Below are 26775 nucleotides of genomic sequence, written 5' to 3' on the forward strand. Positions count from 1 at the left end.
TGATCCTGGGGTCCGGGGATTGAGTCCCTACATGGAGCCTGCTTCTCCCTCTGCCTGTGTCTCTGCCCCTCTCTCTGTGTCTTTCATGAATAAATAAATAAAATCTTTAAAAAAGAAAGCAGGTAGAAAGAGGCTGGAATAAAGGCTTCTTTCTTGGCTGTAAAGGTTGAGTGCTAGAGACAGCCAGCATACAGAGTGTGAGTTGGGGGTCTAAACTCTCAGGGAAGAGTCCAGGCCTGTGGCTTCTCATCCCAGGTCCCACTCCTAGGATCACTTGCCTCTTTGGAGGAGGAACCTGCTCCCCGCCCACAGACCCACCCGCCTAATTCTGTCTGAGACGCTTGCTTCTCTCAGGCTCAGAAAGGGGGATGAAACCTACTAGTTGGCCTTAAGGTATCAAGAACAAAAGCCAGAAATGGCTCTGAAGAGAAACATCCCTCATGCCTGCCCCTTGGGAATATACATACGCTCTCAATAATATCTCACGTGTGGCCAGCACACTATAGTTTACACCACTTGTGATCACCATACCTTTTTGGAGGCTCCCAGCACCCCCGGATCGGCACTCCCATTTCAGAGAGCAGGAAAGTGAGACCCAGAGGGCCTGGTGCACGGTCACAGAGACAGCGGGAAACAGAGCAGAGGCTGCGAATTCATTCCACGGCTCTTTCCTGCTATTGATCCCTGAGCCCACGGGGACCGTAATTAATTAAAACGTCTCTCCTCAGCACTGGAGACAGCGACCTGGAGAATTCAATGAAAACGATCTACCCAGTGTGGAAGTGTTTCATCTTGGAGTCCTGGGAGGGCTTCTGAAATGAGAGGGACTCCGGGGTGGGAAGGGGAAGATGCCGCCAGCCTGTTAGCAAATGTCACCCAGGCAGAAAAACACCCACTTCGAGGAGGCTGAGGCTGCGCCGCTCTGGGGAGGAGGGAATGATCCTACTCCTGATGGAATAGGAGAGGCCTGACTGGGGTGGGGAAGGGAGCCCAGAGGAGGAGATGGGACAAATTGCACAGAACGCTTCCCTTTCTTCCACCTGCACTCCCAATCCTGCCCTCTGGGGCAAGTCAGGTCAGTCAAACCGTACAGTTCTCTAGTGGAAGGGAAAACAGGCTCTAAACACCACTATCGCCAAAAAAAATTAATTAATAGCTATTGGGAAGCCCTAACAAAGTACCAGGCACAAGCCCTGTCTGTGTAGTCTCATGATGAATCACTAGCATAAGTCTATGCAATTGGTGACCATTATCTCCATTTCTCACATGGGAAAACTAAGGCCCAGAAAGGTTAAGCATCTTCCTTAAGGTTCAACGACTATGAAAAATGACACAGCCAAGATCCAAATCTAGGCCTTTTTTCTCTTTTTGAAAAGGGGAGAGAGATGGAGAGAGTGCACATGTGGGAGGGGCAGAGGGAGAGAGACTCTTAAGCAGTTTCCATGCCCAGCACAGAGCCCAACACAGGGCTCGATCTCACAAACCTAAGAGCATAACCTGAGCTGAAACCAATAGTCAGACACTTAACCAACTGAGTAATCCAAGCACCCCTAAATCTCCGCCTTTCTGACTGCTGAGCCTCTGTTCTGCTTGAGGAGGGGGTGGCGCCTGAGGGAGAGGCCCCCTCCCCAGGTTTATTTTGAGGACAGTGAAAGGGGAGATGTGCTCCCTCCATGTGTGTGGGAACCGTCACAGATCGCACTTCTTTTAGAAGGCAAGCTGGAATTCCATCTCCTTTACTATGTGCCTTCTTGGGATGAGAGAGGAGGGAACATACTTACCAGTAGACAGGGCTGGGCCAGTGCATAGACACAAACTCCTGAGGCAGCAGGACCTCAGGTTCCCATGGCAACAAGCACCCCACTACCAGCACTGCTCCCCTGCCCTCACTACACACCCTGTGAGCAGGGAGGGTGAGGCAATATCCTCGTTTCCCACAAAGGGGCACCTGACTTGCCAGAGGTCACAGAACATATGAATCTTGGGATCCACTGGCACTGCCGGGATGGAATACAGGGCTTTAGGCTGAAGCCCCTCTCGTTCACAAAAATTGGGATGAATAGGAGTGGGGTCAGAGAGGTCTGCCAGACAGATTGAGAGGGTAGAAAAGAGATTCAGTGAGACAAGAAGAAGGAAATGGGGGTTGCCTGGCCTCAAGGAAGCTTAGGGGTGGTCTGTGTATCATTCTAGGTGTTCCACAGCAGCTGGAGAAATTGTCCAATAGGCCTCTAAGCACGTGAGAAAAAAAATGGAACAGGAGGTAAAATGTTATGGGCTTATAATAAAAGCATGACCATCTGGGATTGGGCAGAAGGAAGAATTTCTCACACATAAGCACAGGAAAGGAGAATTTTTTTCTTCCATGTGCCAACAAAATCTAGAAGTGAAAAATCTGCCAGGGTCCACTCACAAGTAAAAAGCAAGTACTTGGACATAAACATGAAAATAAAAATGTAGTTGCCATAGGAAGGCCTCCTATGCAAATATCATGTTGTTATCCAAACTACCTGAGGCATAATTTAATAGGTAAACAATGATGGGTTAGAAGAGGGTCCCAACTACTCTGAAGGATGCCAGTTCTATGTTCTATGGAAAGGGCGCAGGTTTTCAGTGAGTGAAGTCTTTTATTATTAAGCTGCATTTTATTATTATAAATTTTAATTTTTTGAATCAATAACATGTCCTTAGTATAAACTTAACCAATGAGGATAATGCAGTTGTTTTGATCAACATAATTTGACCTCAGGAGCGAGACATCTTACAGCTTACCTCTGCCTCAAAGTATGATTTCTCTATTTTGCGTTAGTTACTCAGTGTGGCAAAAACTTTTTTTTTAAAAAAAAGATTTTATTTATTTATTCATGATAGTCACACACAGAGAGAGAGGCAGAGACATAGGCAGAGGGAGAAGCAGGCTCCATGCAGGGAGCCCGACGTGGGATTCGATCCCGGGTCTCCAGGATCGCGCCCTGGGCCAAAGGCAGGCACCAAACCCCTGCGCCACCCCGGGATCCCCCGAAAAAGCCTTCTTGATGTAATGAATAGTAGATATACTTGATGAATAAGTAGATGCATTTTTTTTTTTAAATACAGCCTGCCCTGCAATCTCAGGATGCTTTTGAATTCAACAGATGCTGGAAAAATAAGTTGGTGACCTCCGATATGGAAAAATGTAGTACATGGCACATATAAGTGATTAAAAAATTTTTTTATTACAGTTTAAAAAGAGTCAACACAATGTGGAATAACGTTTCCAGAATCCCTGAAGCACCACGTGGACCTCCACAGATGGTCTGTAAAGTGTTCTTTAGATAGTGTCTGAGGCCCTCTTGGCCCTGGCCTCTGCTTCCTCATCCTCACTGTTACATCTTGAACAGGAAGGAATGAAATCTCCAGGGGCACGAACAGGTCTGAAGGAAACAAGCTTTCCACCAAGTGCTTCCCCCCCAGGCCTCCTTTCAGAGGAAAGAGTGAGGTAACAACTGCTGCAAGACTCTACCTTCTGAGAGAAATCCGTATCTACCTACAGCTGAAAAAGTGGAAGGTACAGACGCACAGAGCTAAGAGAGCCCTGGCAGGTCATCTTCCTATTCCCGGTCTCAGGCAGGCTAAGTCCTGGTAACTCGGTAGCTTCTGGTACAGAGAATACCAGATCCCCCAAACAAGCAATTCAGATACTTTGGAGACTGGCTAACATACCTAGAGCAACAACGTGTACAGACAGCAGACCTGCATAATGCATGCCGTGGCATGCTTACTTCATTTTTAACCGTGACATTATTCTTTTGCTGTCTATCTTAGGGAAAAAGAAAATCACTAGTATGTCCTATATCTTAAAGAACTAAAGGGCTGGAATGATTAGGAGAAAGAAGAGGGAAAGGTGGTGACCTCCCCATCCCTGGGGAGGATTCAAGCTAAAGGCTGCTGCAGAGAGGACTGCTCCCCGCGGTGAGACAGCATACTGAAGGATCCCTAACTTTCCTTTCCAACTCAAACTCTGTTTCTAAAAAGAAGAGCAACCCTTTTAAAACTTTTTTTTTAAATCATACAAGTTATACGTGTACACAGTCATCTCTCAGTCCCAGTAACGGTATAATGGCATTTACAAAAGCGTTTTTCCAGCACGTACTCTCTCAGAACATCATCACCACAGCCCTGCAACACAGCGATTACTGTCATTATCCCCATTTTAAAGGTGGGACAGAGTTCTGGGTTTAAGTAATTGTTCTGAGGTCAGACAGCTAGAAAGCAGAATCGCTGACAGCTCCAGCCTTCTCTTTGACATTTCTCCTCCTCCTCCTCCTCCTCCTCCTCCTCCTCCTCCTCCTCCCCCTCTTCCCTCATCCGCTCCCCTCTCTGTCTTCCGCTAAGTACAGTTTAACAATGGGAAAATGGAGGAGAGACAGTCTGTACAGATAACTGACTGATCCCCCTCCCATCACTTTGCACCACCAGATGATCCAGGGAGGGCTTACTCATAACCTCCGCGGGTAACGAAGATACGGAGATGTGCGATGATTTTGTTTCAAAAAGAAAAGAGGTTCATGCATATCCGAATTTTAAAAAGAAAAAATTAGTCCCTTTTTTAAGTTTAAAAAGGGAAGTGTTCTAGTCTAAAGTGAGGAAATGAAAGGAGGAAGATTTTTTTCTTTTTTAAAGTGGGCTCTGTCATTCGCATGGGTGGGAAGTGAGTGCACACTGCTCCTGAGATCACAGTGAATGAAACATTCGGATGAATTCCATAATGAACTGGCGCAGAAGACAAATGCCAATTCATTAAAAGAAGAAAAAAAATAAGATGAGTTTTAAAAGATAGGCCCCTAAGCTGTTGCTGGGTTTGAATTTCCAAAAAAGAGGACCACCTGGTTCTTGATTTTGTTTAGAGGCTGTTTTGATCCCCCGAACTCAGATCAACACTGATTCTTCTCAAAAATGTTTTAGCAAAGAGGGTGTGGGTTGCAATGGGTAGGGAGGAGTGACTCCCATCACATGGCCGCTCGGTATTCCAACTGCTTAAAGAAGCCACAATTTCTTAAATGTCTAGAAGGAAACAAAGAGGCCCAAAGCCATGCAGCAGACTTTCACAGTCTTCAAAACACACTTTCTCCATTTCCTTTCTGATGGTGGATCCTGAAGGGAGGCCCATGGAACCCAGAAAGGGTTAGGAGTCGGCTCGAGGACACAAAGCACAGACTCACATCCTGATGGACACTCAGTCCAGTGCTCCTTGCTTCTGAACAGGGAAAGCATTTCCAAAGCAAGTTGTCAACTCCAGTTCAGCTTCCTTAAAACCCAGCTTGGCCACCTGGGCCTGTGCAGAAGAGGGAATGGGCAGGGTCCCTTGAAGCATTCACAGCCTCGTGGAATAAAAGAGAAACGGGAAATGGCAGAAATCAGTCTCTGAAGACCCGCTGGCATGTTCAGCCTGGTCAAGGTCTTTTTCCTTGCAAATCTGTAATCCCTACATACGAAGAGCGGGAGGCAGTCGTTACCACCTGCCTCTCTCATTTCGACCCTTTATAACTAATGCAAAGAACTCAAAGACAGCACAGCTGTGTGTTTGCACTGGTAACAGCAGCGGTGGTAGCTAGCTTACCACGTGCCAGGCACTGCACTGGGAACATCACACAGTTTCACGTGCATAGTGCACATGAGGTAACCGATATACACTGAGGTCTGAGTCATTTGCTCGAGGCTGTAAATCTCTGAGATACAGGTGCTGGAATTTAGACCTACAGGGGCCTGGGGTCTTAAGCCCTCTGCTACTGGCTAGCTGTGTAATCTTGCATAACTTCTTCAACTTCTCTAAACTTCACTTTGGTAATCTGTAAAATGGGGATAATAGCAATCCCATAAGGCAGTTCAGAGCAATAAAAGAGAGAATGTAAATGAAGCACTTGGCGTCAGGACTGTCCAAGGAATAATTCCTTGGAATTCCATAGGAATGCCTAATTCCAAGGAATGTTATTCACAAACAGAGATGTGCTCTGAGGCAGTCCTCCTTGGCACAGTGCCTATCCCAGTGAAAATACTCAGATGCTACCATAAGTATTCATTATCGTTGTATGTCAGTGCCAATAATCAGGGTCAAAAGCCAAAGGAGGAGCTGCTCATCTGTGAAGGCCCGCTCAGGTGTTCCAAAGAGCTCTCTTTTGCTATCCATTCTAACCTAGCTTGCCAGAGAGTACCTTGGTTCTTATGACCAATTTCAGAGAGTGTCTTACTTCTCTAAGCAGATGTAAAATTCTAGAGGGCAGACGTTTATCCATGCCTTGGATTCCCTGAACCACTTCTAGTGCCAAGTGCACAGTATGCCCTCAGGGAACTGTGGTGGTTTTAAAATGTCCATGAGTTCTTTCACACTCCTCCCTTCAAGAGGTGGGGTTTAATTCTCCTTTCCTCACAAGGACGCTAAACTTAGTGACTCACTTCTAACTAACAGAACAAAGAGTCCATGACAATGTAAACTTCTGAGACTAGGTCACGGAAGGAACTGTGACTTCCTGCTTGCTCTCTCAAATCACTTGCTCTGAGGTGAACTAGGTGCCATGCAATAGTGACACTCAAGCTTCCTATGGAGAGAGCCCAACGTTGAGGAACTGAGGCCTCCTACAACAGCCATGTGAGTGAAGCCTTCTTGGAAGTGGATCCCCCAGCCACAGTCAAGACTTTGGATGACTACAGTGCTGGCCAACATCTTCACTGCAATCTCATGAGAGACTCCCCACCCCCTCCAAGAGCCAGAACCATCCAGCTAAGCCTGGATTCCTAACCTAGAGAACTGTGAGATAATAAATGCTGCTGTGTTAAGCTACCACATTTTGGGATAATCTGTTACACAGCAAAATATAACCAAAACTGGAACCATGTGGTGAATTTAACAAACAGACAACAGGGAAGGTGTCGTTTTTGGATAGGAGTAATCTTCATACTCGGATGAGAGCTTCCGTATTTTTTAACTACAAGAGAAATCAGATAGAAGACCCAAGATGGGATGACTTCACCTATTCAGGCTTTGGCTCAGTAATCCCCACAGGGAAGTAGAGGAGGAATGTAGATGACTTAAGCTAAGGCTGGTGGAACAGCTTAGTGCTCCACCCTCTCAAAACACGTGCAAGCCAGCAGCCCAGATGAGGGACCCAACTCCAGCTGATCCTTCCTCAGTCCCTGCTGATTCCATCCTAAGCCCCAGGGCCACGCTCCAGCTACACGGCCCCCTCAAATTTCCCCAGAGGGATGGAACCCTTTCCTGACCTCTTGTCTTTCACATGGGAGGGTCCTCCTTCTAGCATCCCTTTCCTCTTTTGTTCATTTATTTCTAGTCACTGAATTCTTAAAAATGTCTTGTTGTGGGGATGCCTGGGTGGCTCAGTCAGTTCAGCATCCAGCTCTTGATTTCAGCTCAGGTCATGATCTCAGAGTTGTGGGACTGAGCCCTGAGTTGGGCTCCATGCTCAGCAGGGAGTCTGCTTGAGATTCTCTCCTCCTCTCCCTCTGCCTCCCCACATGTGCATGCTCTCTAACTCAAATAAATGAGTAAATCTTTTTTTTAAAAAAGTCGTGTTATGAAGTAACTTTGAACTTACAGAAAAGGTGCAAAAACAGCATAATGAACTCCTAAGTATCTTTCATCCATGTTTGCTGTTACCATCTTCCACATATTTTATTATTCTCTCTCCCTCTCCCCCATCTCCTGAAACATTTGAGAGAAAGCTAAAGACATGATAACCCCTTACTCCTAAATTCTTTAGTATGTATTTCCTAAAAAATAAGGACACCAAAGTCAAGAAATTTAATACTGATACAATCCTACTCTCTCACTGACAGTTCATAACCAATTCTCCCAACTGTTTCCATAATGTCTTTTATAGTTAATTCTTTTTTTCCTGGTTCAGGATCCAATCCAAGCCTGTCCATTCATTTTCTCCTTATTGATCAAATATGCCATAAGTCAGGCATTGTGTAAAGCACTGGGGATAAAACAGCAAGGGGAAAAAACAGACAGAGCCACTATCCTCATGGCACTTGTAGTTTCACAGGGAGACATATTAATCAACTGATCACACTCAGTTTGTGTAATCACAAACTAAGACATGTGCTTTAAAGAAAAAAGCCTCAACCTGGGATGAGGGCTTGGAGGTGGGGGCAAAGAAGTTGCAAAGGTTCTCCTGAGGTTAAGACACTTGAGCTGAGATCTGGAAGGTGAGGTAGAGTTAGCCAAGCCATTTGTGCATGTGTGTGCATGCATGCATTTGGAAGGGCAGGACAACTGGAAGAATGTTCCATGCAGCAAGATGATGTGTTCAAGGTCAGTATGAACAGAGGGCAAAAGGGGCAGGGAGGGACATATAGAGAGGGGGCCTGGAGTGGAGTGTAGTCTTTATTTTAGCCAGTGCATAATGTACATTTTCTAAAAGACCACTCTGGCTGCTGTGTAGAGACAGGTGATGAAAACAATATGGGGCAAAAATCCTTTAGCCTCAATTTCAGTATCCAAAAGTTGTTTTTTTTGTTTTGTTTTTGTTTAAGATTTATTTATCTGAGAGAGAGAGAGAGAAAAAACACAAGCAGGGGGAAGAGCAGAAAGGGAGACAAAAAGACTCCTCTCCGAGCAGAGAGCCCAACATGGGGCTCAATCCCAGGACCCTGGGATCATGACCTGAGCTGAAACCAAGAGTCGGACACTCAACCAACTAAGCCACCCAGGCATCCCCAAAAGCTTTTTTTATAACTTTTTTAAAATAATTCATTTATTGACCAAACCTGACCTGAATGCACATAAAGCTACTTATGCTCTTTATTTATCCACTTGGTGTGAATATTCTTATATTTTTGCTACAGAAAAAACCATGTTATGATTATGGGGAGCTACCATAGGTCCTACTGGGGCTATTAAACAGTACAATATATGCCCTGTATCAATTTTCCCAAATTAGAAAGACTCTTGTGCCACCGATCAATTCATTGCCTCTCAACCACAAATCCAGCTTTCACTGACTACGGTGCAAAAACGGATCTGGGCCCTTTAAATATTTTTCCCTTATCAGATAACATGATGTTAATAGTAATCACAGAGACCTGTAGATGCTGGAGAGATGCTGCAGGAGGAAAGGGTTTTCCTGTTTCTCTGTTTTACATCCTGGTTCTGGTACCTTTGCCAGGCAGGCAGCATGGATGACATTGTGACACCAGCTGGATCCCCACACCTGACATTTACTGCTCACAAGCTTGTACCCACCGATCTTTGTCCTACATTTTTCCTTAAGCTCTTTTTTCCAGCTTATCTCTCAATTCTGGCAAAAGACCCAATGGTAATAGCATTCCGTGATGGAAACTGAAACTACCCTGTATGCAATAATGACAGCCTAGACAAAGAGCTCTGACAGCCCATACCACCCAGACCAGTTTGAGCTCAACCGCCGATTTATGCCTATACAGATGGACCGTGGAGGGATCCATGGAATGACGGACAACTACCTTTGTAGTTGTCTATTCTATATTAAAATCTCCACCAGAGGAGGAGTACAAGCCTCACTGATATAATATGTAATGTATTGCATAGGCATATTTCCTTAAGGTGCAGGAGGTGTGACCTTACACTCACCTCTACATATGATGAATATTCATCCTACCCCTAAACAAAAGGAACCATTTCACCCATGCTTGGGGAGTCACAGTTTTGGAAGTTATTCCTCATGATCTCCTTATGTGCTGCAAATAAAGTTTCTTTGGGGGCTCCTGGGTAGCTCAGTGGTTGAGCATCTGCCTTCGGCTCAGGTCGTGATCCCAGGGTCCTGGGATCGAGTCCTGCACTGGGTCCTGCAAGGAGCCTGCTTCTCCCTCTGCCTATGTCTCTGCCTCTCTCTCTGTGTCTCTCATGAATAAATAAATTTTTAAAAGTAAAAAAAAAAGTTTCCTTGGTGTGAGAATTCCACCAGGTATAGTTTCCTAACTGTGACTTACTGAGGAACAAACTCATGTTAGTTTGGTTACAGCTCCTTCAGCACAGGGCTAGAGCAGCAAGCACTGACTTTTCCATTGTCCAGCTGCAGCAACCAACAGCACCAAGCAGCCAGCAGCTTCCCCCTAACACCCACTCCTGTGGGTAATACTGTAGCTGAATGCCTTCCATGAGACACCTTGCCACGAAGAGCTGTCCCCAGCACATTTCACTGATGTGGCACCAGAGCTGTTTCTCTGCCATTGAGTGAGCACACCTGCGCCCTTTCCAACAAAGCCAAGATCTCAGCCTGTGAAACTCTCGCGGGAGTGCTCTCTCCCTCAGCCCCAAGAGGAGGATCTTCCTCAGATACTCTATCTCAATAGGGGTGGAGGGGTGCTCCTTGGTGCCCCATCTCAGCCTGAAACATAGTGGCTGTTCCTACATCTGCTATTCTCACATTCTCTAGATTTTATTTAGAGCACTCTTTACTTCATAATAGTCAATCCTTCATTACTGCAATTTCTTGTTTAGTTGATAATTTTTTATATTAAATTTTCTGTGTTTAGATTACTGGGTGGTTTCTCTCTGCTGATTGAACCCTGACTAGCATAATTCGGAAACCTAAAATGTGCCTCGTATAGAGGGTTTGGGCTAAGGGATTCTAGACCTAAAATAATAATAATAGCATCCACAGACCACTTCCTATATCCCAGGCACTACTCCACGTGCTCTGTGTATGTGAACTGTGTAATTTAATCCTGATAACTATCTATTGAGGTAGGGACCAGTATCATGCTCATTTTAAAATAGAGGACACAGGAGATTCAATAAGTTCCAAAGTCACACAACTAGTAAATGGCAGAACTAGGATTTAAATCCAGGCAAACTGTGGCCCTATAAGCCTGGGAGTGAGGTGGGAAAGGGGCAAGGAGAGAGATGCAGCAGGAAGATCAGCTTGAAGGCTATTGTGCATCCTCTGCCGTGCTCTCGGGGCCCCATGCCCACTCCACCGACTGCTTGCATCCCACTGCCCTGGAACTATCTGCCTAGTGGTCCAGCTGTCCTCAAAGGCAGAGACCATGTCCTTTTCTCCTGGACTGTCAAGTGCTTAGCAAAAGCCAGCCTGGGCACATTCAGTATTCAGTCAAAATCTGAATAAATGACACATTGAATGAAGCAGAACTATAGACCTAAACACCAGCTAAACAACAGGCTGAGCCTTCTGAGTCACGTCCCATGCTTGGAATGCTCTGGTCCCATGAGCCCTGTCCTGGGAGCTCCTCTATGTCATTTGGCCTCACATTCAGACATCTGACAGTGATTGACCAAATGACCTCCTGGATCTTTTCCAGCTCTTGGACCCATCAGAAAGCCCTCCCATGGACTAAGTATGCTCTACTTTGTGCACTGCATCACCATGAACTTGTTTATCTCCCCTGTAGACCTCAAGCCCTTTGGAGGCAGGGACTGTTTTCTGTACTTAATAACACACAGTAAGCCTCCAAATCAATTAAGTTGAGACCCAGAACAAAAATAAGTCATTATAGAAGTCATAGTAGAAACTCAGGAAAAGATACTATGGTTAAATAAAAGGCAGTATACACCATTTGTTTACTCATTGGTATTCCGGGCTAATGGCTAAGTTAAAACAACAACAAAAAAAAGAAGCTGATCTGTTAATAAGGAGTGTGGCCTTCGTTAAAGAATACATACGTGCAGGGTAATATATTAATCCTCCATAGGAAGAGAGGATTTTTCCACGAATTAAAAACGAATCCAAGTAGCTAGAAGAGATTATGACAATTATGCCTGCCTTGCTGAGTGTTTTATCCATCTCTGCCCGAACACAACACACGAACACATTCGTGCACACTCATAAAACAATCTGATGAGGAAATGGAAAATGGTCCATGTATTCGTTCCCTACCTAAGGCTGCCATAGAAAAGCACCAACAACTAGGTGCAAAAAGTAACAGCAATTTATGTTCCATTGTTCTCCACTGTTCTGGAGAACGCAAGTTCAAAATCAAGGTGTTGGCAGGGCCATGCTCCCTCCAGAGCCTCTTCCAGCTGTGTCCATGCCTTTTCCAGCTGCATCCATGCCTCTTCCAGCTGTTTCCAGACATTCCTGGGTTCATGGCAGCATCGCCCTGGTCTCCTCCTCAGTCTTCCGATCGTCCTATCTGTCCCTTGCTGTGTCTCCCCTCTTTTACGGACCCCAGCCAGTCACATGGGATTAAGAGTCCACCCTACTCCAGCATGACCTCATCTAACCTAATTACATTGGCAATGACCCTATTTTCACAGAAGGTCACATTCTCAGGTACAGGGGTTAGGACTTCAACATACCTTTTTAGGGGACACGATTCAACCCATAATATTCCATTCATCCATTTAATCGTAGATGTGGTCCTGGGAGAAGGACCTCACCGCCCTGAAGATCACAAAGCAACTAAAGGCATTTGCTCCACCAGGAAGAGACTAGAACATGGGTCAGCAAACCATTACGTGCCAAATCCAGTCTGGTGCCTGTTTTTTCAAACAAAGTTTCATTGCAACACAGCACAGGTCATTCATTTATGTATTGTCTCTGGCTGCTCTCACACTACAATGACAGAGCTGAGAAGTTGCTGTAGAGACCATAGGGCACACAAAGCCTAGCTATTCTCTAGACTAAAAGAATACACAAGGGCAGCCTGGGTGGCTCAACGGTTCAGCGCCACCTTCAGCCCAGGGTATGATCCTGGAGACCCGGGATCGAGTCCCACGTCAGGCTCTCTGCTTGGAGCCTGCTTCTCCCTCTGCTTGTTTCTCTGCCTCTCTCTCTCTCTCTCTCTCTGTCTGTCTCTCATTAATAAATAAATAAAATCTTAAAAAAAAAAAAAAAAGAATAAATGACATACACTGGCTGAGTCTGGAGATGGACCTTCTAGAAACAGGAAGAAGCCCAGGTCCACATGGCAGCTCTCTCTGGCTGGAACCTCACCCAAACCTCACCCAATGGGCTGTCTTACTGGGAAAGCTCCTTCAACATTATTCTCCTCTGCCTAGAGAAATGGTAAAACATAGCATGATAACATTCATGCCGCTAAAGCTGTACAAATTAAATTCTAGAAGCATTTCCAAGAGAGATTAATTCTAACTGGAAAGATCAGAGAAGACTTTCTGGGAAAGGAAAGATGGGAGAGGAGCCTGAAAAGAAGGATAGTGGGCACAAGAAATCCTCTAAGTCGCCCTGAGCCATGGCAGATTACCTAGGGCTCTGCTGAGCTAAGAGAGTGAGTTCCCTCTCGCTGAAGGTGTTCAAGCCAAAGATGGCTGACCTCTTGGCAGGGATGAGGTTGGGGGAGATGGAGTAAGATGAAAGACAGTCCCTTGGAATCGTGGATTCTTTGGTCTTGTCTGTCACTTGCTGAGGGAGACACATACAGCATAGAGAGAGCAGGGGATGGAGGGGAGGAGGGAGAGACAGACTTACACAGGGGAAGGAGAGGGTTGAGGATGGGAGGGGGTGAAGATACGTACTCACACCCAAAGTCAGGGAGCCCACATGAACCACACAGAGAGGAAAGCACATACCAGCTTCCTTTCCCCTTAACTGCTACAGAGAAAGAGCAAAAGCCTGACAACTAGGGTTAAAACTATCAAATGTCCCTTCAGTACCTCCAACTTGGCACCTGGCAGCCTTCTTAATACGCCCCTTTGTTCCCTGGCCAGGCCTCGGCTGCCTCTCCCACTGCCAGGGGAGGGGAAGGGCAGCAGCGCAGCAGGGATCCGGGCTAGGGAGGGAGCCACAGGGGGGCATGCTCCACACATACCGGGTGGACTCCTCAGGGAAACCCTGGCACTCAAGAACAGAGGAGCCCTGCCAACCCCAGCAGGAAAGATAACACAGCAGAGAGCAACATCCAACAACTGCCCAAAGTGAGGGGGCCAGGCAAGAAAAGCAGGTCTGAAAACTGGCGAGTCCCTCTTATCTGTGCTCTGCTGGCATGCCAGGAACACAGTATCCTCCACTTTCCAGGGCAGGAGGTGGAGGCCAAGAGAAGTTCCATCACTTGCCATGGTGCAGTGTCCATCAAGCATTGTGGTTAACAGCACAGGGGTGTCTGGGTGGCTCAGTCGGTTGAATGTCTGCCTTTGGCCCAAGACATGATCATGGGGTCCTGGGATCAAGCCCCACATTGGGCTTCCTGATCAGCAGGGAGTCTGCTTCTCCCTCTGCTTGCAGCTCCCCCTGCTTGAGCACACACACACACACACACTCTCTCTCTCTCTCTGTGTCAAATAAATAAATAAAATCTTAAAAAAAAAAAAAACTGTAAGTTTCTGAGTCTGAGTCCCACAACTTGTGGGACTGTTTAAACTTCTGAGCTTCAGCCTTCCCATCTGTGAAATGACCCCAGTCAGAATACTTACTATATGAAGAAACAAGAAGAACCCAGTGCATGACATGCACCAACAACTCAATAAATGAGTGATCATTTTTGTCACCTCTCAGGAGCCAGGCAGGGCTCAAAGACAGCAAACTCTCAGCACAGGACCGACTGCCACGCCTTCAGGGCCCCACACCCTGTGCCCCACTGCCATGCCAGCAGACACCTGGAACCTCAAAGGGAAGTTCCTGAAGCAGGGGGGAAGGGAGGAGAGGGGCGCCACTCCTGCCCCAGCACACAGGGCCCTGTACTCATAGGCATAGGTGGCTGTGTTCAGCTGAATTGCTTCACCCAGGTAGCTCACAGCCCTCACACCGGCCCTCTCTTTCCCAGAAAGGCCCCTAGATGCCTGTGAGGCCCCCTCAGACACGGGAATGTGGCATGTGCCATTTCTGCTGGAAAGCTGTCTTTCCTCTTCTCTTAGGCTCCTAATGCTCCTGCAGTAACGAGAATGCACGTTCTGGGGTTTCCTGACATGCCAAGAAGCCGAAGGCAGAAAACAAAGTAGACTCTGTGCTCCCATCATTTCTAACAAACCTACAGCAGCCCTCTGACACAGCTGGAGCAAACTTTGTTAGACAGGGTAGACCTCAAATTCAAAATACCTAAAGACATAGAAAAAAAAGGTAAATGGTTCTTGGGCTCAGATAGAGTTGGGATATAAGTCATCTGGATATAAACTTAAGTGACTGTTCAAGAGCCTAAGACTTATATGTTTATATTTCCAAGTAACTATCTTCTCTCCCCCCTGAAAAGTACATTAGGGCTTAGAATCAAAAAGGACTAACTTTACTTACTGGATCTGTAACTAGTCATGTCACTCATACTCTTTGAATCTCAGTTTTCTCTTCTGTCAAATGGGGGTCAAAAGCCCTATTGCGCCTCCACCTTGACGTAAGCAGAACAAATTAGACAAAGGTTATAAAGGAGGACTCCCAAACTCCCGTGTCCCCGAGGCCTGGCCAGTTATGTGAAAGGGTGAAGAATCCAGATTTGAGCTGAGGACTGTTAGAGCAGGCCACTGCTGACCTAGATCCAGCCACTTTTTGTGATACTGGAACCTGGGCCCAGTTACCAAGACTTCTAAATTTTTCCTCATAAGCCAGAAGTGAGGATTTTCTAAAACGTGAAATAGCCCAATGTTCAAGTACTAACAAATTTCTGACACTTAAAAGTAAAGACATCCTGAGGGTGTTTGGGTGGCTCTGTTGGTTAAGCGTCTGACTCTTGGTTTCCACTCAGGTCATGACCTCAGGTTCATGAGATGGAGCCCTGGTCAGGTCCTGTGCTCCACATGGAGTCTGCTTGAGATTCTTTCCCCTCTCTCCCTCCCCCTCTGCTCCTTCCCCTGCTCATGTGCACTCTCTCTCTCTCTCTCTCAAGTAAATAAAATATTTTTAAAAATTTTTTTAAAAATAAAGATCCCCAACCATCTGTGGGCCAACACTGGGTAAACCACATGAAACCTATTTCTGGGCTACTTCTGACCACAGACCACCAGTCTACAACTTCCATTAAAGTATACATGTAAGTTTTAAAGAAAAGATAATACAAAGGTCAAACAAAATAATAAAAGAAGTTCTCAGAAAGAGCTAGTCATTAAGGTTTATTGTCAATAAAATAACCAGGAATCCTACTACAGATCCTGATGTCCCCAAAGCACATTCACAAACTCTTCCCTAGTTAGATGCCAGTTTAGAAACTTATTATCTCACAAACAGACAGGCATATACATTTTTTAATTGTCAGCCACTGACTCTGATCAATACTCAGGAGGAAACATGCAAAAATAACAGTGTTCAGTTGAGCACATACAATGCACTTCGGCAGCAGGAAGTAATTCTCACACACATACCTCTGCCAGATGTTTCCTTTAAGACACTCCTTCCTCCAGAAGCCCCTGCCAGCACCCTCTGCTTCACAGCCTGCCTCTCAGAGGAAGCTGACATGTGTAACCCACAGGTGAGATTCGTACACACACACACACACACACACACACACACACACCAGTTAACTGGGCTCATGGGAGGCTGCCCGAGGGAGACTCCCAGGGGGCTGTAATTGTGCCCCGGCACTGTCATGAGGGCATTCAGCAAATGGAAGAGCTTTCCAGAGCCAACACAATGATTCTAAGAACCAGGCTCAGGAGGTGAGGGCAGGGGGTGGGAGGGCTTCCACAATAACGTCCCACTGCGCCCTCCTCACGTCCTGGGGAAGAAGGTAAAGGTAGACTCCACCAAGGTCATAGGACCAGTAGGTGGCAAGGCAGCAGAAGGAAGGCTCGGGCTGGGTGATTCTGCTTGAAGGAGACACCTGAGTTGGAATTGTTTCCATCACTTCCTAGTTGTGTGGCCCTGGATATGCCACCGTGAAGGGAGGCCCTGGTTCAGTACCTCCCCATCCTCAAGGAGTTGAGGACAGATAACTCCTCATTGTCCCCATGGCAGGAAGGCAGAGCACCCACCCCGGAAGGGCAGCAGACCACAGGCATCAGAGGTAAACAAAACTCTAGACACCCCAGAGAGTCCTTGTGGCCCATGGCAGAAGGATTTTCAAAGTGCACCGCCCATCCCGGATGCCGGATCCCAATTCTGCACCACCTGCAGCTTGACAGAGTGCCACTAACAACGCACACCACAGAGCCCTCCAGGAGCACTGGCTGCCAACTTGGGAAACTGTAAATAAACACGCTCCTTAGGAATACAAGTTCAAAGGCAATCCCAAAGTGCTCCTGGGGAGAAAGGAGTGGGCCCCCAGGGAAGGTGAGGTCTGTCTCCCTGGGGTGCTGATAAGCTTGGGATGTGGGCAGAGAGGACAGAGTTCCCTCACGGACTCTCAATAGAATTTGTTAAATACACGGACCCTTGGTCCACCCCAGACTGGCCCAATCCTACTCCTAGGGCACGAGCCCAGGAGCCCCCGTGGTTACCAGGCTCCTCAGGGCTTAGGAAGCACCCAAGAAGCTATTCTTCAAAGCTAAGCTTCCTGCACTCCACCAGCAGTTACTGAGTTCCAACCATATCATCCACTTGCTCACTTCTTCAGTCATTCAGCAAATATTGTGGGCAAACAAGAGTGGGCGACTGAGACAGAGGTTAGTCCCTGTCTTCAGAAGCCAACATGCTGGACAAGATCAAATAAAAATGATCATTACGCTGCATGATACATTTCTATAAGGGGCTCTGGGTCCCTATAGGAGAGAGCACAGCCGCAGGCTGCTCCTACAGGGGTGAGTGAGGCTTAGGGGCCAGGTGGCAGGGAAGGAAGTAGGAGAGGCAAGGAAGTAGCGTGGGTGGAGGCTGAGAGACGTGCAACACCCCGACAGGCACAAGGACTGAGCAGCAGCAAGATGCACAAGGCCATGCCTTCCTGGAAGGTCCTCTGATCTATGCGGGCAAATAAAAGCAGTCCTCAGAACTAAGACCAGTGAGCAGCTCCTGGGGGCTGGAGGGACCAAAAATTCCTTCCTGGGGACACCTGGGTGGCTCAGTTGGTTAAGCATCTGACTCCTGATTTCAGCTTGGGTCTTGATCTCAGGGTCATGAGATCAAACCCCACAGTGGGTGTGCAGCCTGCTTAGGATTCTCTCTCCCTATCCACCCACCCCTCCTCCTCCCTGTTCCCTTCTTGCATACGTGCTCTTACTTAAAAAAAAAAAAAAAAAAAAAAAAAAACTTTTTGGAGGCGGCAAAGAGTACTTCCTAGAAGGATGCGGAGGAGCTGGGTTCTTTCCTAATGTAGGAAGTAGGAAGATACCCTCAATAATTGCTTCAGATTCCAAAGAGTCAGGGAGTGGGGTACAGAGAGCAACCTGTGCATACACACTTTCCTTCCCACCCCCAATCATCAACAAGACTGGCCCTGCTCCATTTCTGAATGCTGAGCCGTGAGGCCAACCACCTAGCCTCATATTTCTCAGGGTCCAACAATGACAATAGGAGCACCCCTCCCTACCTGGGCCACAGGGACTCTGAGTCCCTACTCTAGAAAGACTATGTCCCTGCTATAAGTGAAGCACTTCCCACAAGCAGAGACATAACCACAGTTACTGAGGACATGTTCTGCACCCAGCCTGTGCTCAGGGCTTTGCCCACAGCGATTCATTCAACCATCAAAAGAACCCCTCAGGACACCCAACACTGTTCCCATTTGACAGACCAAGAGATCCAAGCACAGAGGTCGAGTGACTTGTTCGAAGCTAAGGATCGGAATCAGGCCATGTAGCTCCAAAACTAGAGCTCTACACATTGCCCCACAGCATCTCAATCTAGGAGAACAGGGGAGTCACTTTGCCAATGGGGCTTCAGTGGGGGTTGGTCGAGGGTTCCTCTTCAAGGTTGCACCACCACCAACTGACCACTTGGGTTCCTCCCCTGCCACGGAAGAGTTTCAGTCTTAGAACAATGGTCTCCCCTAGCAGCCTTGTAGGAATGGGTGGGAAACAGGTCCTTCGTCCTGCTTAGGCACTGGGTCAGAGACCCGCAGGCTCAATAACCAGCTCTACAACCACAGGCTGCGTATCCTCAGCCAGTACCGCACCTTCCTGACCCCTGCTTCCCTCATTCATTCCTGTCTGTTTATAATTGAGAGTATTTAACAAGATGTACAGGTAAAGGGCTTCTTAGTCCAATGCCTCACAGAATAAGTACCAAATACATGGCAGCTGCTACGATGATGATGATTAACCTCATCATTCTCCCTGTCATCTATATCATCATCCTTATTAATGTCATTTAATGCCATGGCTATTATCACCTCAGGAAAGAGAAAAAAATTCAGCATCTGAAGCTCAGAATTCTCTCAAAATTGAAAGGAAGGAAAACATGGGCCTACTTTTTTCCCTTCCTTCTCCTATCTATACTCAGCAGAGGGCAGCAAACAGGAACCATCCAAAGATAAGAGAGAGAGAGAGAGAAGAGAGACACATGGAGAGAAAGCTACACACTCATAAATACACACCCACCCACCACAGCAAGCCGAATTGTTTAGCTTCCTCTAGCTTCCAAAGTATGAACACTCCGCCTCCTCCAGCTAAGAGGGCCAGGGAGAAAAAAAGTCGAAGCTGAAGAGACAGAAGTTCTTTTTCAGCTTGAGAGAAATTTTCAATGAACTGACTTTGCATGTGTGTGTGCATGGGGAGGGCAGGCAGCGGCTCTCAGGACATCTGGGAGGGGTAGGAAGGCGGCCGCAGAACACACATGCAAGATTAAATAAAGAAAGCTTTCAAATGGGCTTCATCTCAACCCTCTACTCCACGCTGGCAAGCATCCACACTCCAGCTTGCCTCAGGAGGATGGTGAGGCTCCCAGAGTTAACCATCCCAGACAAGGGAGGGCAGAGCAGGGATGAGAACACAGACCTCCAGACAGTAGGTTCAGTGATTGACACTAAGCCCAGGATGGCCGAGGGGTTTTACCCCAGGGACCAAACCTGATTCCCCCAGTCATGCCAGCTAGGGACACTGGGCCAGAGAGGTTCTAGAATGGACACCTGTTGTCCTCATCCCTACCTAGATTGTATTTCCCCTCCTCTCCACAAAAGCACTTGGGTTTTTCTCTGGGAACTGTTCTTCCTACGATTCAGATGGCACGAGCCTACCCCTAGCTCCAGGGTGGGTTAAGTCAATCAGCATAGCTCATGCTCTTGACAAGTATGAATGGTTCAGAGAGCACATTAGATCTAAATTGGGATGATAATACCTAGAGAGCTTGCTAGCACTTAGAGAGAAAAAAAAGTTTCCTCTTTCTTCTAGAGAACCTACAAGAGGAAACAGACTGTCTCCTTTAGGATCTGGTATGGATATGAGGTCGGAAAGAAGTACTACCACTTATTGCTACCATAAGAGTTCTGTCTAGGGCCTGAACCTCTAGATCAGACCATACCTGAAGCCACTGCAATTACAGGAGCTAATACCTCCCCTTACTCATTTCAGCCCATGCAGCTTAATTCATTCTGTTACTTACAAGTGATTGAGAATCTGAAGTGGCTCTTCAGCTCATGTTAGCTCCATCTGCCACAGATACCAATAACGATGCCACATGTGATACATACATTTAATTTCTCAATTTCCTGGCCAGATCCCTTTGCCACCTTAAAATCTAATTCATTTTACTTGCTTTACACTATAAAAACTTGGGAAGATGGGAAGCCCGGGTGGCTCAGCGGTTTAGCGCCGCCTTCAGCCCAGGGCCTGATCCTGGAGATCCTGAATCAAGTCCCACGTCAGGCTCCCTGCGTGGAGCCTGCTTCTCTCTCTGCCTGGGTCTCTGCCTCTCTCTTTCTCTCTCTGTCTCTCATGAATAAATAAAATCTTAAAAAAAAAAAAAACTTGGGAAGAAATGTATAAAGATGGATCTGCAAAAAAGCCAGGTAAGTTCCAGCCAATAACTGGTCAATAAGTATTGGCCTCCAAAACTGGGAGTGATTAATCTAGACTCATGTAGGATAATGGTAGAGAAGGATCAATTATTAGGATGCAGAGAGAAAAAATATTCGTGCAGAAATAGAGCATGAAAGTGGAGAAGAATCAGGTTCTGATCTGCACTCCCTGCTCTGAGAATGGATCTGCCCTTTTCCGGGCCTCAGTTTCCGCACCTACAAAACGAGGCAGGCAGACCAGATGACTTCTGAAGCTATGACACATCTCGATCATTCAACAAACATGTTCTGACAGTCTTCCAAGTGCCAAGCCTTATGCTTTGTGCTAGAAGAGGATATAGTTCCTTCTTCAAGAAATTTCTGGAAGGGGAGGCCATGATGCACTCATTGGCCACAGGAACTCAGGCATGTATAGGGTACTTTCTTTCCCCACTGCACTGGGCAGAGGACAGTGGTCCTCTGAGAAGCAAGACTCTTATTTCAGTCTTCCTGGGAACTCAGACCGTAGATGGGAGACAGAGGGTTAGATATACACAAAATACAGAACCCACTGCAAACACCATCATGAGCAGTTAGCTGCCACAGGACACACCATGGGCCGCCAGTTTGCCTCAGGGTCTTTATCAGTGATGGGATCCTGATGCCATCTCTGTGTAGGACTTGACTGTGGACAAGGTACAATTAGCAAGCTGGATGGTTATCTTTGAAATGGGCCTTTGAGTTTTCAATCCTGATTCCATTATTTGTTATCGTGTCACTGGCACCAACAGATTAAAAGACTGAATGTCCTCAGAGTATAAACACATCTCCAGGTAGAAGTGGCTTCATCACAACTTAGGTATGGGGAGACCTGTTTCAACATACTTCTTCTACTTGGGCCTTTTCAACACATGCTTCCAAACAAACTCAGGGAACCCCAGGAAGTTAATATTGGAAACATCTTTATAAAGGATCTATTCCCTCTGTCACAAATAAATTTCAACATGCCATTAACTCCACTTGAGTAGCAGTGTCGAGAAACAGTGTGAAGCCAAGCCTGGGCTTAGTGGGAAAGAGACTGACTGCCCTGGCCAGGGGAGGGGAGCACCATTATGATACACATTTACCTTCACTTTACAGATGAGATCCAAGGCCCAAGTTAAAGGACTTTCCTGAGGTCCCACAGTGAGTTTAGGGGCAAGAGAGAGAACCAGAACCCAGGCCTCTGTCCCCAGGCCTTGCTCAGCTGGGCTCCTGAGGAGACTGCAAACCTAAGATGACAGGAGGAATGCAGGGAGCCAGATTAGCTCAGGTAAACCAACAGCCTAGCCCCAGTGGCATCAGATTTCAGCTGGGCATCTCTTCAGACAAGAGATTAGCAATATAAAAGGGTCCAACCCCTCTATGGAAAATTAAAGACATCATTCTAAGGCTACATTTCTATGGTAGTTAACTTTCTGATGGGTAAGGCTCTGCCACTAGGTGAGCTATTGATTTCTGGATATTCTAAGAATAAAGTCCAGCTCTGACACAATGAGGAAAACTCTCGATACTTGAAAATTAAAGTCCTTCGTATTCTATTATCCTACCAATTTCTATTCTACAGTCACTATTATCCAATGAAGTCATTTCTCACAAGAGATTATGGCTCTCAAATAGGAAGGGGCTGCATCACGTTTCCTAACATAGGTGTTCAATAGCCAGTTCCCAGATCTGGAATATGAAACAGACTGCAGGATTAATGCAAGATATTAAGCAGATTGGGGCTAGGAATGAGAGGGACCCCTAAGTTAAAATGAAGATGGCTTCAGGACGAAATTTTCTTGCTCGGTTTTACAACTCTCTGAGAAGCCAGCCATCTGATCAGATGAATGCTGAAATCCTAAAAGCATTTATGTGTCCTTTATAAATCAGCTGCCCTACCCCACTCCAGAGGTATACCTAGGATGAGCTAACATGACAGTTCTATAGACTGACTTTCTAGCAGATGACAAATGCTCTTAACTTTAAATCCTTTATTCTTCAATCCAGTGGAGAAGTCAAGGAGTTAAAGGACTGCTCTAACAAGGAATATGTTAACCCTCCAACCCACAAGGAATGTATTAGGCATTTGGATAGAGTCCTGTCAGACTTCCCTCCAGAGCCTCTGCAGTTATTTCTACCAGAAAGATCAACGAGGTGCTCTGGGATAATTTTCCACAATTACAAGAGCAGCAAGCTGAGCTCAGAACTGGTCAGCCCTGTCAAAAGAAGCCCCGTGTGCTCAAGATGCCAGATTTCGCAGATAGCAGACTGATGTGTTACGTGCACGTTCCAGTGCCCTGGGATGAGGGATAGAACACCATCACTCTGAGAAGTCAGCCTCCTCCCTCAAGGCCAGCTGACACTCAGACAAGGGACTGGGGGCCAAGCCCAGTGCTGTGCATCTGCAGGAGAGGGACACAAAAAGTGGCTGTGTGGAAATTTGGCAGAGTATTCCTGAAAGGCAGCCGATGAATGCTGAATCCTACAGCACCTAGTAGAGCTTATCGTTGGGGAAACAGCTCCTTTCTGCTACTCCCAGGAAGCAAAGAGAGTTTCTTTAAGCAAGGATATTCCATCAGTACCCCCTGGGAACCACCACCACATCCCTTCATGTCTTCTTCCTCACCTCCTCGTCATGATATTCCAGAGCAAAAGAAATGAGCAAGAACTAGACCTTCCCAGACGAGCCTATCTGTCCCTTCCAGTTAAGGGCTCCAAGCAGTGCCCAGCTGTTGGTTCCCTCTCTCTTTGCCCAAAAGGCTGCCTTACTCCATCAATTCCCTCTTGCACAAGTGAGTAATTTACTTTGAAAGCTCAGGCCAAACTGGCAGTTAACCTTGACCTTCTCTCTACACATCTGGGTCTATAGAAAATGAAAATCAGGATGTCTCTGGCATCCACGGCAAATGAAATACGAGGGCTTTCTCCAGGCAGAGGCAGAATGTCATGAGCTATTTTAGAACTGGCTACAGCTATTCCAAAGGAGAGTTAGTACTGGGCAGGACAGTCCCCCCTTGACCTGGGGCTGTGTCCAGGATGGAGCCCCCACAGCTCCAGATGCTACAAGGGACCCCTGCCCTCAGGAAAGAAAAAAGAAGTGGCCATTGTACTTCTGATTGATGCACTGATGGTTTCACAATGCTGGAGCTGGACCAATAACCACATTTTACAGATGGCAAACGGAGGCTCAGAGAGGGAGATGAGAGGTGATCCAGGACACACACAGCAAGTTAATGGTAGTGCCGAGGATGGAACCCTGACCTCCTGCCACTGATGCTGCCATAGGGTGGGAACAGCAGAACGATTTCATGAAGGAAAATTGCATATGCATACAGGACTTATGGCAAAGAGGGGGCGCCTGGGCGGCTCAGATGGTTAAGCATCTGCCTTCGCTCAGGTCATGATCTCCAGGTCCTGCTCCGCGGGGAGCCTGCTTCTCCCTCTCCCTCTCCCTCTCCGCCTGCCTGTGCTCACTCTGTCTCTCTCTTTCTTTCTCTTTCTCTCTCTCAAATGAATACATAATAAAATATTTTTTGCAAAAACAAAAACTTAAGGCAAAGAGGTCTAATATGGCTGTCAGGGTTCGAACCAGAGGTTTAGTGAAGAAGTTGAGAAGCTTAATTTCCACACATTAAGATCTACCAAAGAGATCAACGAGACCCTCCAGGATGGTTTGCAACAATTAGGAGAGTGACAGGCTGTATTCATATTGGTCATCTCTGTGGCCAGCAGCCCTCTGTGCTCAAGACGCCAGACTGCCCAGACAGCAGCCTGATACCAGGAAGAGAGGAAAAACATCAACCTCTAAAGTCAGCTTCTTCCCTCATCAGCCAAGTTTGACCCCGATGGACAAATTTTCCATGTCGCATGGGGTCCAGGAAATCCTAGAAGAGAACCTGAAATGTCCCACTGCGTGAAACAGGTCAAGCACGTATACACTCACCGGCACCTACTGAGCCAGGAGCGGGGAAGGTAGGAGTGCTCTAACAGAGCTTCTACCATTATCAGTCTATAGGCACGAGTGACACAACACACACACACACACACACACGTGGGGGAGTTCAGAGGAAGCAAGAACAATTAAGATCCCAGGCTTGGCTGCAAGAAGGAACACACCTAGTCAAATTGGACAAGTTCAAAGGGATCATGGGTACTCTGAGAAGGGATAAGGAAGGTACCTGATGTTCCACTCTCAGGGCACACTGGGTACAAAGAGCCTCTGGGAAATTTGTGGGGGGTCCCTCCACTAGAACTCTTCTAGACTCCCATAAGGTAAAAGGCAGGAGGCCCCCCCAAGAACCAGGCGCTCCCCTCTCCAGGAGGACCTGAAGCTTCAAGGGGAGCATGGTCTTTGCATCCTCCAAGGAACCCACAGATCTGGGAAAGAGGGAGGGGGAGGAGGGGGAGGGGAAACTAATGGGTAGACGAAGGAGGCCTAGTGTCCCTTTGGGCAGACGGGAAAACAGGAAAGGGGCTGACCTGACTAAGGAACACTGGAATCAGCAGGTGGGGGCGAAAGCTGCAAAGACCCAGACACTAAATAGAAGGACTGGCAGTTCCAGAAGAAGGAGTCGTCCTGGGATACAGGGGATGCAGGCAGGATCCTCCACAAGCCAGAGATGCTGGGAGGTAAAGGAACACCAGACGTGGACAGAAAGGAGGATGCCCACCTAAGGCACAAGACGGACCTCCCAGACTGAGCAACAGGAGTCTCGGCTTCTAGTTCGGATTCAGTCTCCGACTGACGTGGGGCCCTGGACAAGCTCCCGTCCTCTCTGAGCCTCGATGTTCCCAATCCCCAAAATGGGAAGAACAGAAGAGTCTCCGGGGCGCACGCCGAGGAGACAGAAAGGGAAAGGAGGAGCAAGGATCCGAAGGCTCCAGGGGAAGACGGGGAGACAGAGTCCCCACCCCCACGGCAGCCGGGGGGACTCACCAGTCCGGCCGCCGGGACCACCGCCGCCCCCGAGCCCCCGGGGGTGCCGTCGGGCTGCCGCTCGCGGTACAGCGCCCAGAGCCCCACGTTGGGCAGAAGGACCAGGGCCGCCAGCACCAGCGCCACCGCCTGCAGGAGCCGCTTCTCCTTCCGCCTCATCGGGGCCGGTGAGCCCCGCCGCGCCCCGCCGGCCCCGCCGCGCGGCCCCCGGCTCCGCGCGTCCGCCCGTCCGCCCGGCGGCGGCAGCAGCTCAGCGACGAGGAGCTGCCGCGGCGCCGGCCCCGCTCCAACTCCGCGGCACTTCCGCCGCTCACCGGCCGGGGAGCCGGGCCCGGCCACCGCGCCGCCGCCGCGGGGGGGTGTCGCCGCCGCCGCCGCCGCCGCCGCCGCCCCGCGCCCGCCGAGCCGCGCGCCCCGCGCCGCCCCCCCGCGCCTCGCCTGCCGCGCCCCGCGGGCCGCGCGCCCCGGCCCCCGCGCCGCTCCTCCCGGCCCGCCCCGGCGCGGAGGGGGCCCCCGGGGCCGAGCGCCTCCCCCTGTCGCGCCGCGATGGTGCGGCCCGCTCCTCGGCCCCGCCCCGCCCGCGGCAGCTTTGCCAAAGTCCCGGAGTTGGCGAGTTGGGCGCTAACTGGTGCGGGCGGAGCGGGGGTGCGCGGGGGCGCGCGGGGGCGCGCGGGGTCCCCACCCCCTCCCAGAGCTCTGTCCGCGAGCTCTGCTCCGGATCCCCCCGGGAGTTCGCGCGCGGCCCGCGGGGGGGGGGGGGGGGCTCGGGGCTGCGGCCGCCCACCCCCTCGGCTCGGCTCGGAGGACCAACTTTGCTCCGGGGACTCGGTGGTCCCAGGCGGGAAATGGAGCCGCAGCTGTGCTCCCCGCGCGCGGCTCTGCGGCGGGCCCTAGTTGTCTTGCCCTCGGGGTCCGGGTCCCTGGCGCTGGCTGTGCACGCTCTCTGTAAGCTGTCGCGTGCTGCGCCCTCCTGCCACCCGACCGCTGTCCGGCCGAGCGGCGGGAGGGGACCCGAGCCTCTGCAGGAGCCCTTCTCACGCAAGCCCAGTCTCCGTGCAGTTGGGATGCCCTCCGGGCCA

General features: G+C 48.5%; 1 protein-coding gene across 12 annotated transcripts in view; it reads right to left on the reverse strand.

Moving 5' to 3' along the window:
• Positions 1–25883, reverse strand: part of GALNT10 (polypeptide N-acetylgalactosaminyltransferase 10) — a 216131-nt gene extending 190248 nt beyond the window's left edge. For all 12 annotated transcript variants that reach the window (XR_013378346.1, XR_013378345.1, XR_013378341.1 and 9 more), the window contains exon 1: positions 25697–25883. Coding sequence is in view for 1 of the 12 variants with exons in the window: in XM_077895782.1 (XP_077751908.1) it covers positions 25697–25855 (159 nt within the window). In the remaining 11 variants the exon portion in view is untranslated. The remainder of the gene's footprint in view (positions 1–25696) is intronic.
• Positions 25884–26775: the final 892 nt, after the last annotated feature.

This window comes from Canis aureus, chromosome 4 (assembly GCF_053574225.1).
Source record: "Canis aureus isolate CA01 chromosome 4, VMU_Caureus_v.1.0, whole genome shotgun sequence".
Classification (NCBI taxonomy): Eukaryota; Metazoa; Chordata; class Mammalia; order Carnivora; family Canidae; genus Canis; species Canis aureus.